The 13,505-nt window shown below is 40.0% G+C and overlaps 1 protein-coding gene across 1 annotated transcript in view; it reads right to left on the reverse strand.

The window, feature by feature from the left end:
* The window catches only part of dusp8a (dual specificity phosphatase 8a), an 87,735-nt gene that overhangs the window by 46,084 nt on the left and 28,146 nt on the right, over positions 1–13,505 (reverse strand). Inside the window, exon 3 of the mRNA XM_066701109.1 lies at positions 5,549–5,687. Coding sequence (XP_066557206.1) covers positions 5,549–5,687 — 139 coding nt within the window. The remainder of the gene's footprint in view (positions 1–5,548; positions 5,688–13,505) is intronic.

Raw genomic sequence — 13,505 nt, forward strand, 5'->3', positions numbered from 1 at the left:
TATTCGGAGCGTGACACTTCCCTAAATAGATTAAGGCTGTCAAAGATGCTGATGTCTCAGTATTAATATCTGCTTTCTGTGTATTTTGGGGGATTTTAACTCTTCAAGTGCTAGGCAGGTACCTTCAGAAACCTAATCGCTTTGCTGAGTTTTCCCTTCTGTACTTTATAGAGCATTGATTTGTTTGACATAATGGAAGTCTTCACTGCAACAGCTGCAATCTCAATTTTAACACACAGACAGTCTATAAAAACATAAGTTTTGCCTGAGAATTTAGCCAAAGGCTGGAGGATCCTTTTTAACGCCTAAACCCTCTGCGGTGGGTTTAAACACTGTGCAGAAAGTATTCCACAATAGCATATCAGAGACCTGGAAGCTAGAAGAAGTGTAAGGCATGTGTTTTCTGTCTCCACGTGTGAGTATAATGATAGCTGTGGGTGCATTAGATTAAAGTCTGTGTGGTGGGCTAGGCGTGCGTCTACTTGCTTATAATTTAAATAGATAAAAGCACGTCCTTTCCAGAAGATTTACTTCCACTACCAGTCTCCCTTCCTTCAGTCCACCAAGGAACTGCTTTTGAGGTTAATGTAATAAATACAACATACATGCTGTACATAGGCGCATCTGTCTAATCTCCACTATCTTCCTGTGCTCGGAAACACCCCTCCACAGTCATTATCACTGTGTCGTTACCAACTATCATCTTCAATCTCCACCTTTAAACAGTAATTATGGGGGTTTATCAGCAGCTGTATCTTTTGGCTGAGATAACTCATAGGCATCAATCACCAGAGTGAAGAGTGATGAGTCTATTTATCAGAGGAAAATGCCATGTTTCTCCCCATCTTCTCTTTCCTTGATTCGAAACAAGACCAAAATAAAAATGTATATATGATCATGGGGCAATTTTCTACTGGGTGATAGAATGTGGAACTAATAATTTGCAGCTGTAGTTTGCTCATCCTCAATCTCCTTTGAGAAAATTATCTTCCCTCTAGGTACTGTCTCCCAGAAAGCATTGCAGCCAGCAAAGGTGTTGACTGAGAAGAACCACAAAATGGTACATGCCAACACGTTCACGCCTGCCCCACCGACATCGAGGGCTTTAAAGTGTCTTGCTGGCTAGGCGCGTCAGTGAACAGCCAGCCCCATAAATGCATTGGGCTGACCTTTCTGTGCAAACCATAATCTCCCCTTAAGTGCTTTGAGCTGATACTGAGGTATGACTCGTAAGACATTTGTTTTAAAAAAAAAAAAAGTAGTGTCCTTGCAAAAAGGTGGAGCTTGCTTGGTTTTAAATGCCTACTTTTTAGGTTAAGCACATTTGCAGGAAACCCTGGATTTATCTGACCTTGTTGGACTCAAATCCTTTAATTAGATCAGGATGTGGGGATTGAGCAGGGAGCTTTAAAAAATAGCCCACCTGGATCAATCCTGGTCTCTAAGAAATCCAACAATGCAGGAATTAGACAGAGCCTGCACATGCTGGGCGATTGTTGGTGAACAAGTAGTTCCAACTGTGGGTGCTGGTGGATAACAAAGTGTACCAGTTGTGTTTGTGAAAAATAATCCACTTAAGCAAACTTTGCTTCACCCAATCAGGGTTTTTGCACCCAAATTATTTAAATAACCACCGTGACATGGATTCATGTTGGCAGATCTTTGGTTCATCTGGAACAAACCAGGACCACTTCAAGGAAAAAAATGGGCCACAGATGGAACCTTGCAGTTGGCTTTGGTCTTTAGAAAGAGCGAACTTAAGAACAGGCTTTTGACGGCACTCCATGGCTGTTTTCAGGCATTATGTTTTGGCTTACCAAGAAAGGAACAGAGATCTGGAAACACCAGATCATTAACAACAATTGCCCTGTTCTTCTGATTGGGTACCTGCACAGAAGTAGATTTTTTGCGTCACTGTTGCTTTCGTCCTGGACTCCTGAATGCCAAATACGTACAACTGACCATGACAACCAAAGCTGTACTTGAGATCAGCTCAGATGAATATTTGCTATTTATCGTTATCCTGGTATAAAAATAATGTGTTTTTACTAAAGCATAGGCAGGTATCGGTACTGCTTCTAAAAGCATTAGAGCAGTTACGCAAGGGGTTAACCGGGACTTTGAGGTAAAGGCCACAATTCCATGAAAAAAACTATAGATACTGTGATGGGAACAATGGCAACCCAGCCTGACTCCAGCCAAGGGAAGAGAAGACACTCCTTTTACCTCCACTGAAAAAGCCACGGAAAATAAATTGCGTGCTGATAGAGGCAATAACCATAATAACAATCCGCACTCAATGACACCAGAAACACACGTCCCGCTAAAATCACAATTAACTTGTCAATTCCATTAGCAATTAGTAATGTAATTGCCTCGAAAAAACAGGGCCCATCCGTCCCCTTGGCAGCCCAAACACCAGTATCCGAGTGCGAGGCCCCAGATTAAACAGCCCTTTCTGGGCAGGAACAATGTGACCTGTCTGCCATGCTAATTTTCACTGGGAGGTTCAACTACCAATTAGCTGCAAAGCAAGATAATGATAGGGAGTCTTTCTTTTTTAATTACAAGGGTGGCTGATCAGTGACAGATTTCCAATTCCAATTTTGGCTTTCTGAACCAATTCAGTTTGTTTGCTCATTTATTTATGTATTTATTCATTCATTTATTCACTTTTTGCCTCACAGATAAAAAAAGAAAATACAAAAATGGCACCCTAGTCTATAACAGTGTGCATTCAATAGCTTTTCAATTAAATAAATGCAATGAGGTATTTTGCTAGAACAGTACCTACCTTGCTGTTTCTCAGTGGTTTAACTGTTGTGTTTTTGTCTTAAACCTTATGGAAATAAATTGCCACCAGTCTCATCTGGTTTCCTTAGTGATGAGGTAAATTATATATATTTTTATAGTAGTGGTGTTACTGAGCTACATGACGCAATAAGGGGGGGGGAAACTATGTATACTGAAGACCTTATTCTTAGGAAAAGAATAACAGAGTGATGCTCTCTCTATGGAAATACTGACAAATGTCAAAAAGCTTCTTATATAATACAAATCATTTTCTGGAACAAAACCACATTTTCTTCTTAAATAAAATGGTTTCCAAACCATTACGCAGATGTTAAGGTGCCCAAGGCCGCTAAATTAACAACTACTCTATTACTCTTAATTCTGTGGAAAAGCTGGGAAGCAAACGTCAAAAGCACATTATAGCATGTGGTTTGTGCGTATGTTTTTTAAACATTGGAGTTAAAAATATCCCTGTATAAAGGTAGAGTGCCTTATTGGAGAATGGCCTCTTTTATGTCATTTTGTGCTGCACTAGTTCCATTTTCAGCCAAATAAAATGGGATCCATGCACAAAATGTTTTTTCTCCAGCAAAGGTGCTCTCTCTGCATCTTTGCAAAACAGCTGAGCAGTTTCTTTCCGTGTCAGTGGCCTTAACTCCCCTGAAGCCTAATGGACTGCAAGACCTCCACTGTCCTAGTTGTGGAGTGAAGGGGAAAACCAACACAAAGCCAGAGCATTGGGGCCAGGCTGCACCGAGCAGATGTTGGACGGGCATCACAGCCATTATTAGCCCTCTCCTTCTGTAGGAACAGCTAAGGAAAGAGGCAGTGTTTTGGTGTATTATTTTTAAAACCTCATTGTGAGGATGTTGAGCTTGGGGCCAGGGAAGGAAAAGTCTGTCTGCATATGTGTGTGTGTTTCCCAGTAAGAAACTAAATATTCAACAATATTACATTCCCAAAGCCTCTAGTAATGCACAAACATAGTGACCATACACATGGTTTTACAAATGGTTTGCAATGTCAAGCTCTCTGCCAAAGCTTTAAGAAATGCATAACTAAGCTACCTGAGCACAAGGGACCATTCTCATGGGCATCCACACACTGATACCATGGCTGACTGCCTGATGAATTAATGTAAATATATACAGACCTAGTGCATAATAGGCCACTGAATGGCAATATAAAGAACATCCTTAGGGTAGAGATGCAGTTTCTCGTCCCTATACCTGAGAGCATTAAAATGCAATACAAAGTGATCTAGGAAGTGAACAGCCAGGATTCACCTTTCACAATGTTGGAACAGGCCGCAACAAAACTGACACTGGGACTTTGGTTCCCCCACAGCAGAGCTGCCAGAGAGTGGATTTTTCTCCCCAGACACTGCGCCTTTAACAAATTATATGAATGTACTCCTCAAATGAACATAGGCTGAGCGTGCAAACGATTGCAAGATAATGTAAACACTTTGGAACGAGAAAAACATCCTAATGGCTTTAAAGAGGGCAGGAAAAACGGTTTGCCAACACTGGAGCGCATTGAAAAGCCACCAAAACACAGCTGAGCAATTCCTCTGAGCAGCGGAAGGGTCTTTGTGAGGCATGACTCGGGGCTTTAGACTGTGTGGCATGATATGTCAGTTCCAAGATGACATCTTCCATCACCTGCTCCGGTTGGCAGTCCAGAATGCATTGCTATCCCAACACGCCACTCCCCACTGTTCGCTTGTGCAGTGGAATTCGATGACTTCATCCCAGCATGACTTATTATCCTCATTCTAGCAAACACACAGCTCTTGGTGACTCGATGTCCTGTGTTAAACCCCCCCACCCCCCACTGCCCAAAGTCTTGTACTGTTCCTGCTGCACTGATGCACACACATACATATGTACAACCGAGTCTAACACTGGCAATCTGCTGCACAGCTAAAACTCGATTGCAGAGTGTGTGCACATTGTGAGAGAAAACATGATTACAGGGTAGTCACAAGCCATCAATTTATTTCCTTTTAAACAGTAGAAACAATTAATGGATTTACGCAGGGTAATATCTTAAAAAATCTTCTCTTTGGCAGTGTTAAATGATGTCATATTTCAGGTCTAATAGGAAAATTGCCCGATGTCACTCAAAGAACAGAGTCCCACCCCCACTTCTTTACTTCTTTCTATCTGTATGCTGAAAGTATTCAGAAAATATGTCCAAAAATGTAAAACATTAAAAAATTATCTTTGGCATTGGCAGGCAGGATTATTTTAGGTAACCACTTTGGTTAGTCAGATTTTCTCAATTTCCAAATCTCCTGCTCTTTGCACTCTGCCATTTCTACTGACACCTCCTGACCTTTCTGACAGAAAAATTGAAATTGCGTCTTGTGTTTTCCTTAAAAGGAGACACAGTGCTGTGTTTTCAGCTAGCCACCTTAAACTGATCCAATGGATGAAACTGAATTCAATTGAGTAACCGCATATAAAAATCAAACCAGAAGACCTGACATCTCTCCAGGGCTTGAACTTACCATTCACTGTGCACGAAGAACCCAAAATGAAGTGGCTATTCTGAGACAAATGCTTTCAGTTATAAAAACAAGATTACATAGTCTGTGTTTCCTTGTATTTGCAATGTCGTGTAGTGTTGTGCATTGCATATGGTTCTCATTTGCCATTTCTGATTTGGTGGTTTTGTTGCCCACAAAGATAAAGAACTCTGGGATCCGAGGGGATGAAAAGCTCTATATAAATGCAATGGTTAGGCTTACCTGTGAGCAGAGACACGCGATGGAAACTTCCCTCCAACTTCCCCAGGAGGATATAGACAAAACTGTCCGAGGAGAGCAGGCTGGCGTCTTTGGTGCTCTGGTCATACACGACAACTTCCTGCTTCCTGCCAAAATCCATCTGCAAAACAAGAACCACCAATGCGGTTCATGACATTTGGTCATGGTTTTAGTCCTAATCAAAAGCAAAAAAAAAAGCCAGAACTCATTCTGTATATCAAATACTCTGAAGAAAGAGGAAGAGAAAGGAAAAGGGAATAGTGTGTTTAAAATAATGAACTATTTGATGCTAGCTCTCTTGGTCCACTTGACCTTTTAAAGAATGTAATTTATGTCAAAATGCCTTTTTCCTGTAAACAAGACAAACAGATGACTTAAATTGTTGTTAAGAGAATGCAAAGCACTCCCAGAAAGAACCACAAACTGGCATTTTTACTCTGACACAATATGCATTTAAGTACAAAAAACAACAACAAACAAACAATCTTTTCATTTATTTATGAAGTAGGCCTACATTTATTTTAAGACTTGAACTCCCAGGAACAGACCAAACTTTCTCACATAAGATATATTTATTTTGCAATTTAGATATCTTTCTTTCCACAAAATACAGTTGTTTGGTATACATATTTATTTTTGTTTTCATCCATTTTGACTGCCAATTTCCTTTTGTTTGACAGTCTGTGTCACACTCTGTGGCTGAGGAATTTCAAGACAAGCTGCTTTTAAAAATAATTTTATATGCATTTGTTTTACTCACTGAAACAAGGTAGGTGCCCTGCAATTTTAATGCACTGAACATGGCTGTGGTTTGCATGGGAATCTGGGTTCTAGACTCAGATGTGTCTTTTTGAAAGCTTGTGCAAAAATAAAATCCTATGCTGTTAGTTGCTTCGATTTAGCATTGGGCTTTCAGCCAAACAATGATATGCTATGTTCAAATGTATCCCTAAAGTCTAGCATGCATCCTGTTCATGGTTCTTTGGTTATGAACCCAATCCGTTTCTGCAAATCACCAAGTCTTCTATTGGACATACAGCCCCAGTCTACACTCTGTAGCTGTTGGTGAGTTGTGTATGTATAAGATACACATTGCCTAGGTGTTGTCAGTGGTGTTGAGATCACGTGAGATTCTCCCAAGGATTGCTGCAATGATGAGTCACTGCCTCACTAACCAAACCACTTTGGAAAGGAAAAAAAGGAGACCCTTTCCTCAAGCAACACAGACAAGCGAACAGTGATATAGAAGAGCTGAGCAGGCCGATTAAAAAAAAAAAAAAAAAAAAAAAATTCCCACTTCGTTATCCAATATCCCTATGCACACATTTTCCAGGGCTGTCTATCTTTGCTTGGATCCTCAGCTGTGTGCAGTATTCCTATGTCGGTCTTTGTGAAATGCTACATGATTGTTTCTATTGTTTCATCCCTGTAAGCACTAAATCAGTGCCCTACTTGGTATTGCTCTATATAAATGTAATGCTTTCTTCATCAACCACTAATGTGTGCTTTCCACAGTGAATTTTCTTGAAATTAACTTTTGTTTTTTCATAACCATGTTGTGAATGGTGTTCATTTTGAACAGTGCATCCTGATTCCTTTTTTTTCCTTCTTCTTCACCAGCCGAGACCAATCCACGCTTTTGATTTGTGTCTTTTCTCCCACTAAGAGACTTTCATTACAAGGTAGTGAGCTAATGCATCTACGTCGTACGCAGTGATTGAGATGCCCCCAGCATCATCTGCTGGATACACCTCTGGGATCTGCTGTTATTAGACAAGCTCTGCTGAAAGTCAGATTATTTTATTCAAAAAGATGGTAACGATACCAAACTGAAAAAAAAAAAACAGCAGTTACTAAATTCCCTATGTTTTCACCATTAAAAACACCAAAACAAAAAAGTGAACTGACCTTATCAACTTTGGTTCTTGGTTCTGTCCTAATATATAATTTTCCAAATTACATAAGGGGCGCTAATACTAAATGGTACTTTTTCTACCAAGCGGTTGCCTTTGTCCTCCTTGTGTCATTGGGAACACTTTATTTCAACTCCTTAACCAACATACGGCCTTCATTGTGCACCCTGAATGAGTATTCACAACCACGCAAGCCACGAGGAATCCCCACATTATACAACCGTGAAACAGTATATAAAGAGCAACTGAAGTGTGGTTTCTGTTCTAGGAAGAGCTTTATTAAGGACACTAGCAGTGCACACACTTTTCAATTAGCTTTCGGGATTTCTGCCTGGCTCGTGCTCTTATCTCCCAGTTCCAGTTATCTCATTACAATTCAGTGACATTTATTGACCTCTTTTTGACGCCGGCTCGCTGCTGTTGGAGACGGCCATGGTTTCCTAACAGATCACGTCAGCTGAGGAGGCGCAGCAGCAAGAAAGAGGAGGCTGCAACAAAGAGACGCCTGACTCTCTGTCACAGCGTACTGGACCAAATGGCCCTGTGAGATTGTTTGACAACACTGATCTGGACATTTTCACAAACCGAGGTCTTATCTACCAAAATATGTTTCCAATCCCACCGATATTGCTCCCGTTTTGAAAATGTGTATGTATAGTATATTTCTTATGTGCAATTCTCCAAACAAATGCACCGATTTGTTATTTTAATGTAAAATACTAGTTGTTGAGATTATGAAGCAAAGTATGAATTTCTTAAAATATATATATATATATATATATATATATATATATATATATATAGGCTATACATACAGTTCAAAGTCTGTTCACAGAGCATGTTATAATTAATTTGCTGTTAAAACTATTTTTCACTACACTTATTTATTAAATATTTATTAGTTTGTTGGACACTGATTGAGCAATATTATTTCTGAAAATATTTCCAGTGCTCCACGGCTGTATTTCTTGTACTCCTGTGCACTTGGATCTGCCACTGTGCTTTTTACAATAATATCCTTCGGCTGTCAGAAGTCACTAGCTTTTCCTGGTGATACTTTACACACACACACACACACACACACACACACACATGTACACACTCACACACTCACTCACTCACTTACACATTCAAAGGTATCAGTCAGTAGTCTTGAGTAAGTAAGCAAATGAACAATAAATCCTGTCAAACATTAGGACAGAAACAAATCTGAAGTAAATGTATGTGAGTTAAACAGTGATGTATATCTGCCTCCTGTAAAAAAAAGGCACACGTGATATTTAAACGTGATATTTATGAACCCCCATATCCTTATTCAATCAGTCCCTTTGACAACACCGGAGACTGCTCTGTTTACGTCTCTCATGTTTAGATTTGGTTTCATAAGCTGCTACTTGGCAGATTCTTTCACCATGTTCACAGTGATACAGATGCCAAGGTGATATTAAACCTTTGGTCAGATGAGCTCAGCTACTAAAACCACCTTTACTGTGCACTATAATAATTCAGCTGAAGTATGCTGTCTACCTTGAATTTGTTTGTAGTGAGTTCAAACACATCACCCTTTGAAAATGCATGAAAATCGCTATTACGAAAATATTATGCATTATATTCTGACGCTGTTTACATAAATTAAATTTTACAAAAACGTAGCCTAATTTAGATCAACTACGGGTATATGTAGGTAGTGTGCAATGTCTCTAATGTGATGATGTATTTGTTACTGTACCAATGTGAAGCAACAGAAATGTTGTAGTGTGGAGCACAGTACACCAAGGGCTGCAGGCTGGAATGGAAAAAGGTGTTACTGCTAAAGCCTGGCAAGCAGCCAAAAGATGATGTCATCTCGAAGTCTCCAGAGCACAGGGTCAGAGGTCAGTGCGAGATTACAACAAGGGGAGGCTGCCAGGTACAGTAATCTCGCCTTTCACTCCACTGCAAAGGTTTACTAACTCGGAGCTTTAGGGCTAGGCTCATATCATCAGGTTTTTTGTTTTTTGGTATCTGCTTAAGTAAGGTCTTGCTTGTTCTTATTAAGATGTGAACCCATTGTGTTAACACTGTCTGCCTAAAGAAACTTGTCAAAACAAAGCAGGCTATGCAAAACAAGACCTCCTCATTCCTTCATGCAGAAATCCCACACAGTCTCTTATTGGAAAGCACTGGACTGACCAGCTCTACCGCATTAAGCCTGTAAATAAAATACTGTGTTACAGAACATTATGCATTATACATCTGCATTTCATAACATGGCTTTATGAGTCTGTCACTAATATTTATACCACAGATGTAGAAAATGTGGGACAATTTGATTTTCCAATACTTTGTGGAATGTTCATTTTAACTATCCAGTTGATTTAGAATACCGTAGTGTGGTAGTTATCTAAACTTGTGCACCCAAAAGACTTGTGCAGATATTTCTTGCTTTGTTGCTGTTGCTGCTGATTTAATGTAGGTATGGCTCAGGATTAGGTTTAAAAACTGTTGAGAGATTCCACATTTTCAGTATAACACTACACAGTGTGATTCTGTGCCCTCGTGACAATGGATCTGACAGTTACCGAAAAAAGAGGGAAAGGTTTAAGTAATACTCAATAAAAAAACAACTCTATTTGCAATGTTTCTGGGGCTAAAAGGCACAAGAAGAACAAAGCAGGGGTAGGAGAGGAGGACCCAGCTTCTCATATGAATATCTGACAGGGAGGGCACAGCTGTGTGTAAATTACTGGCTCCCTGGGATCCCAGCACCCCCTCTCTACTCTGTTTAATCTCCAGCCCTATTATCTCCCAGGAGCTCCCAGCTGAGAAACTGAACTGTACAAGGTGTTCTACCTTAATTGGATTACAGCTAAAGCTAGCGATGACATCATTGGGAGATTACAGCCTCGCTATGGAGCTCAGTCAAAAAACAACGCGCTGTGCCTGAGCCAAATACCTTTTAACCAGATGCCAAAATAAAAAAAATATCCCTGCTCTTCCACATTTTCACCTACTGACTACTGATTACATGAAATTCAAGGCTTATTGTAAATATTACAATAATTGTGTTTTTGAAAAACAAAGTCCTACATTTCACAAGTTATGCAGGTTTTAGACAGACCATGAACTTGTCTTCCACCCTCCTGCCACACGGTTTAGCCTATTTATGCAACTGCATTAAAGGTTAAATGTAAAAGAACAAAATCCACAGAGTGTCCACCCAGAAAAATAATATGTTGAAATATAGAAACACCAAATGAAAGCCAGACTTTTGGTTTGTAATTGACAGCACAAAATTCGATAAGGAATGCTTTTAAAATAACACTTTTTCTTTTCTCAAATGTTGCAGACCTAAAATACATCAACTGCTAAGATCTTCTTGGCTTGCTTTATCAGTCAATTTCCCCTACAAATTACCTGGCTTTCTGCAGCAGAGACCTATGTAATCCTAAGCCAAGAGAAATGTATTAAAAGCTTGAGCTATCGCAACTTGAAGGGTTAAAACTGCAGCTGAATAAAGCAATCAGCCCTATTTGTATGGCTCTGTTTAGCATTGTATCGATGGTCCATTTGTCACTTCAGTTACAATCCTCCGAGGTTCTGCTGTAGAATGTGAATTAAAAGGGCTAGAACCTAAAACACATATACACACATGCACAAGCACAGAAATCTATTTTAAAACAACAAGAGTTATACTGGAGCAACTGCGACCCTGTGGTACTGGGATTTGAACACTGATGGTGTTACTAGGGGGAAATCAAATATCTTCCTGTCCATACTGATACTCACTCTGCACTAATGTGGTCTGCATCAAGAGCAGAATGAAATAAAGTAAAAATTGGACTAACATAATACTGAAAATCATGACGGCCCCAGGCTTTAAGCACAGCAAAACTAGATTGATATTGCCACCATTTTAGCACACTCTTGAGGTTAATCTTGAAACCAAATTTATTTGAATACTCCATCTGTCAAATTCTCTCAGATTATTTGTATGCCTTTTATAATCTGCAGTTCCTGTTCTACATAAGGACCTGTAATGTTGTTCTGCAGCTGTTCAATTCAGAATGATATTGTTTCAGAAATCAAATAGCTGTTTAATACAATCGTAAAGAACCAACAGTGTGTTTAACCTAATACGGTAAATATAATTATAATACACATGACCACAAAACTGTAGCACTCCCATTGATTTACCTTCAATCATTAGGAAACTGGAATCCCCCCTTTACTAATCCAATACCTTCTCATATAAACAAACAGTCACTCGGGACAGGATTTAAAGGGGAAGCCACCGAGACAATTTCACCTCATTCTTGTCTGTACCAAATCTAACCAATTGAGAAAATTGTAATGAGGACAGTGACAGTCTGAAGCAGGGGGGTATGCCAGGCACTCAACAGCAAAGAAAAGAACAGAAAAAAGTCTGAGGGTCTAAAGAAATGAGGTCATCGTTTTTTTTCAAAGAACCTCCCTTCCACGAGTGACTCACACGCGTACAAAATACACTCTCTTCAAAGCTGAGCTCAAACTCATTGTGGCAAGCAGGGCCCAATAGCTGCAGTAGGACATTTGGCGTTCTTCTTAAAAAAATAAAAATCATTAAAATGCCTTTCTTTGTTGTGGTTGTTCTATAATGGGTCATGTTCAGAGATGCAGGCAGCTATGTCAGCTCCCCTTCCTGAAAGCAACTAAATATAAAAAACAACTATTGGGTGAAGCACAGATTATGAAAGCATTGCTTTTGCTCACAAGTCTGCATGCAGTACAAGGTGTGCACTAAGAAACAACAACAGAGACTGTCCTTAGGAAGTAAAGAGGGGGGTGGAACTGAAGTACCATCATAAGGGACATCCATTGCTCTTTAAAATATAAATATTCTAATGTGTATCCCTGTCTGGGAAAAACATTTGAACTGCACTTATTTGGGTATCAACCCTCCAGCCTCAAAAATCTCAATCTTCCCACCTAATGCACCAAATAAGCCAATATATTTAAACTAACATCTCTGCAGTATGGAGACCAATCCAGGATTAACGGGTTAGGTTAGCTCCAAATGGCATATCAGAACAGATCTTTCCTACATAATTTATCAGTAAGTGAGCTGGCAGCACAAGACTACACTTGGATAAGACCACTTGACCAATTTAGACAGCTGGGTTGGAGGAGAGATACTTGGGTAAAATTATTTTGCCAAAGAAATAAAAAACCCTAACCGCTAGTCCAATTTGCCCCCCTGCTAATAAACCCTAGAGTATGAGGCTCAAAGCAGGACACAGGAAAGGCCACATAAAGAGGTGCAGCAGCTGTGGAATATCAGTGTAATAGATCCCTTGCCATGAACTACCTGGAACAGATTGCTTAAAAAAGGCAACAGGTTTCCAGAAGACAGAAAAGGTCCAGATCTCATCTTTCCAGGGTGGGTCCCTCTCCAACCTCCGACATAACTGAATCACTGTCTCTTTCTCCCAGCTGTTTGGTATGAGGTAATGGAAGGATGTAAAGTGAACTCTTCACTGGATAAATGAGGGAGGGGTTGACATTATGAGATATAATCTGTTGAATGACATCAGATCTCGGTAGGATGTTCTGAAACAGGAGCTTCAGCAGCTGGGTTATGGCACTCTATCAGCTATCTACAGTACTGGCTGTGGTCCCTCCTTTGGACATACCCCTACGAGAACCTCAAGTCACTGTACTTGATTGTCCTTGTCCCTGATGCTGCACAATACAACAGGTCTCTTTGCACCATCATCTGTATTAGATCTAGGAAAGGGTTTACACCGGTTCAGTCAAGTAAGTAAGTATTTAATTATCTAACTAATTCAGAGCAAAGGTAGGAGGACAACGGAGAAGAGCTGTGGTCCACCTTGAAGACCAAATTTGAAGAACACTTCCATACAGCTTTTAGGCTTTCAACCAACTTCTCCTGCTCCATCTCCTGCTGCATGCCTTGATCCTCACCTGCACTGAGCAAAGAGGTGTACGACATTTCCTCCACCACATGAGGCAACAGAGTGGTCCCGATTCATTCACAGTATACCAAA

The sequence above is a fragment of the Amia ocellicauda genome, chromosome 4, assembly GCF_036373705.1.
Source record: "Amia ocellicauda isolate fAmiCal2 chromosome 4, fAmiCal2.hap1, whole genome shotgun sequence".
Taxonomy (NCBI): Eukaryota; Metazoa; Chordata; class Actinopteri; order Amiiformes; family Amiidae; genus Amia; species Amia ocellicauda.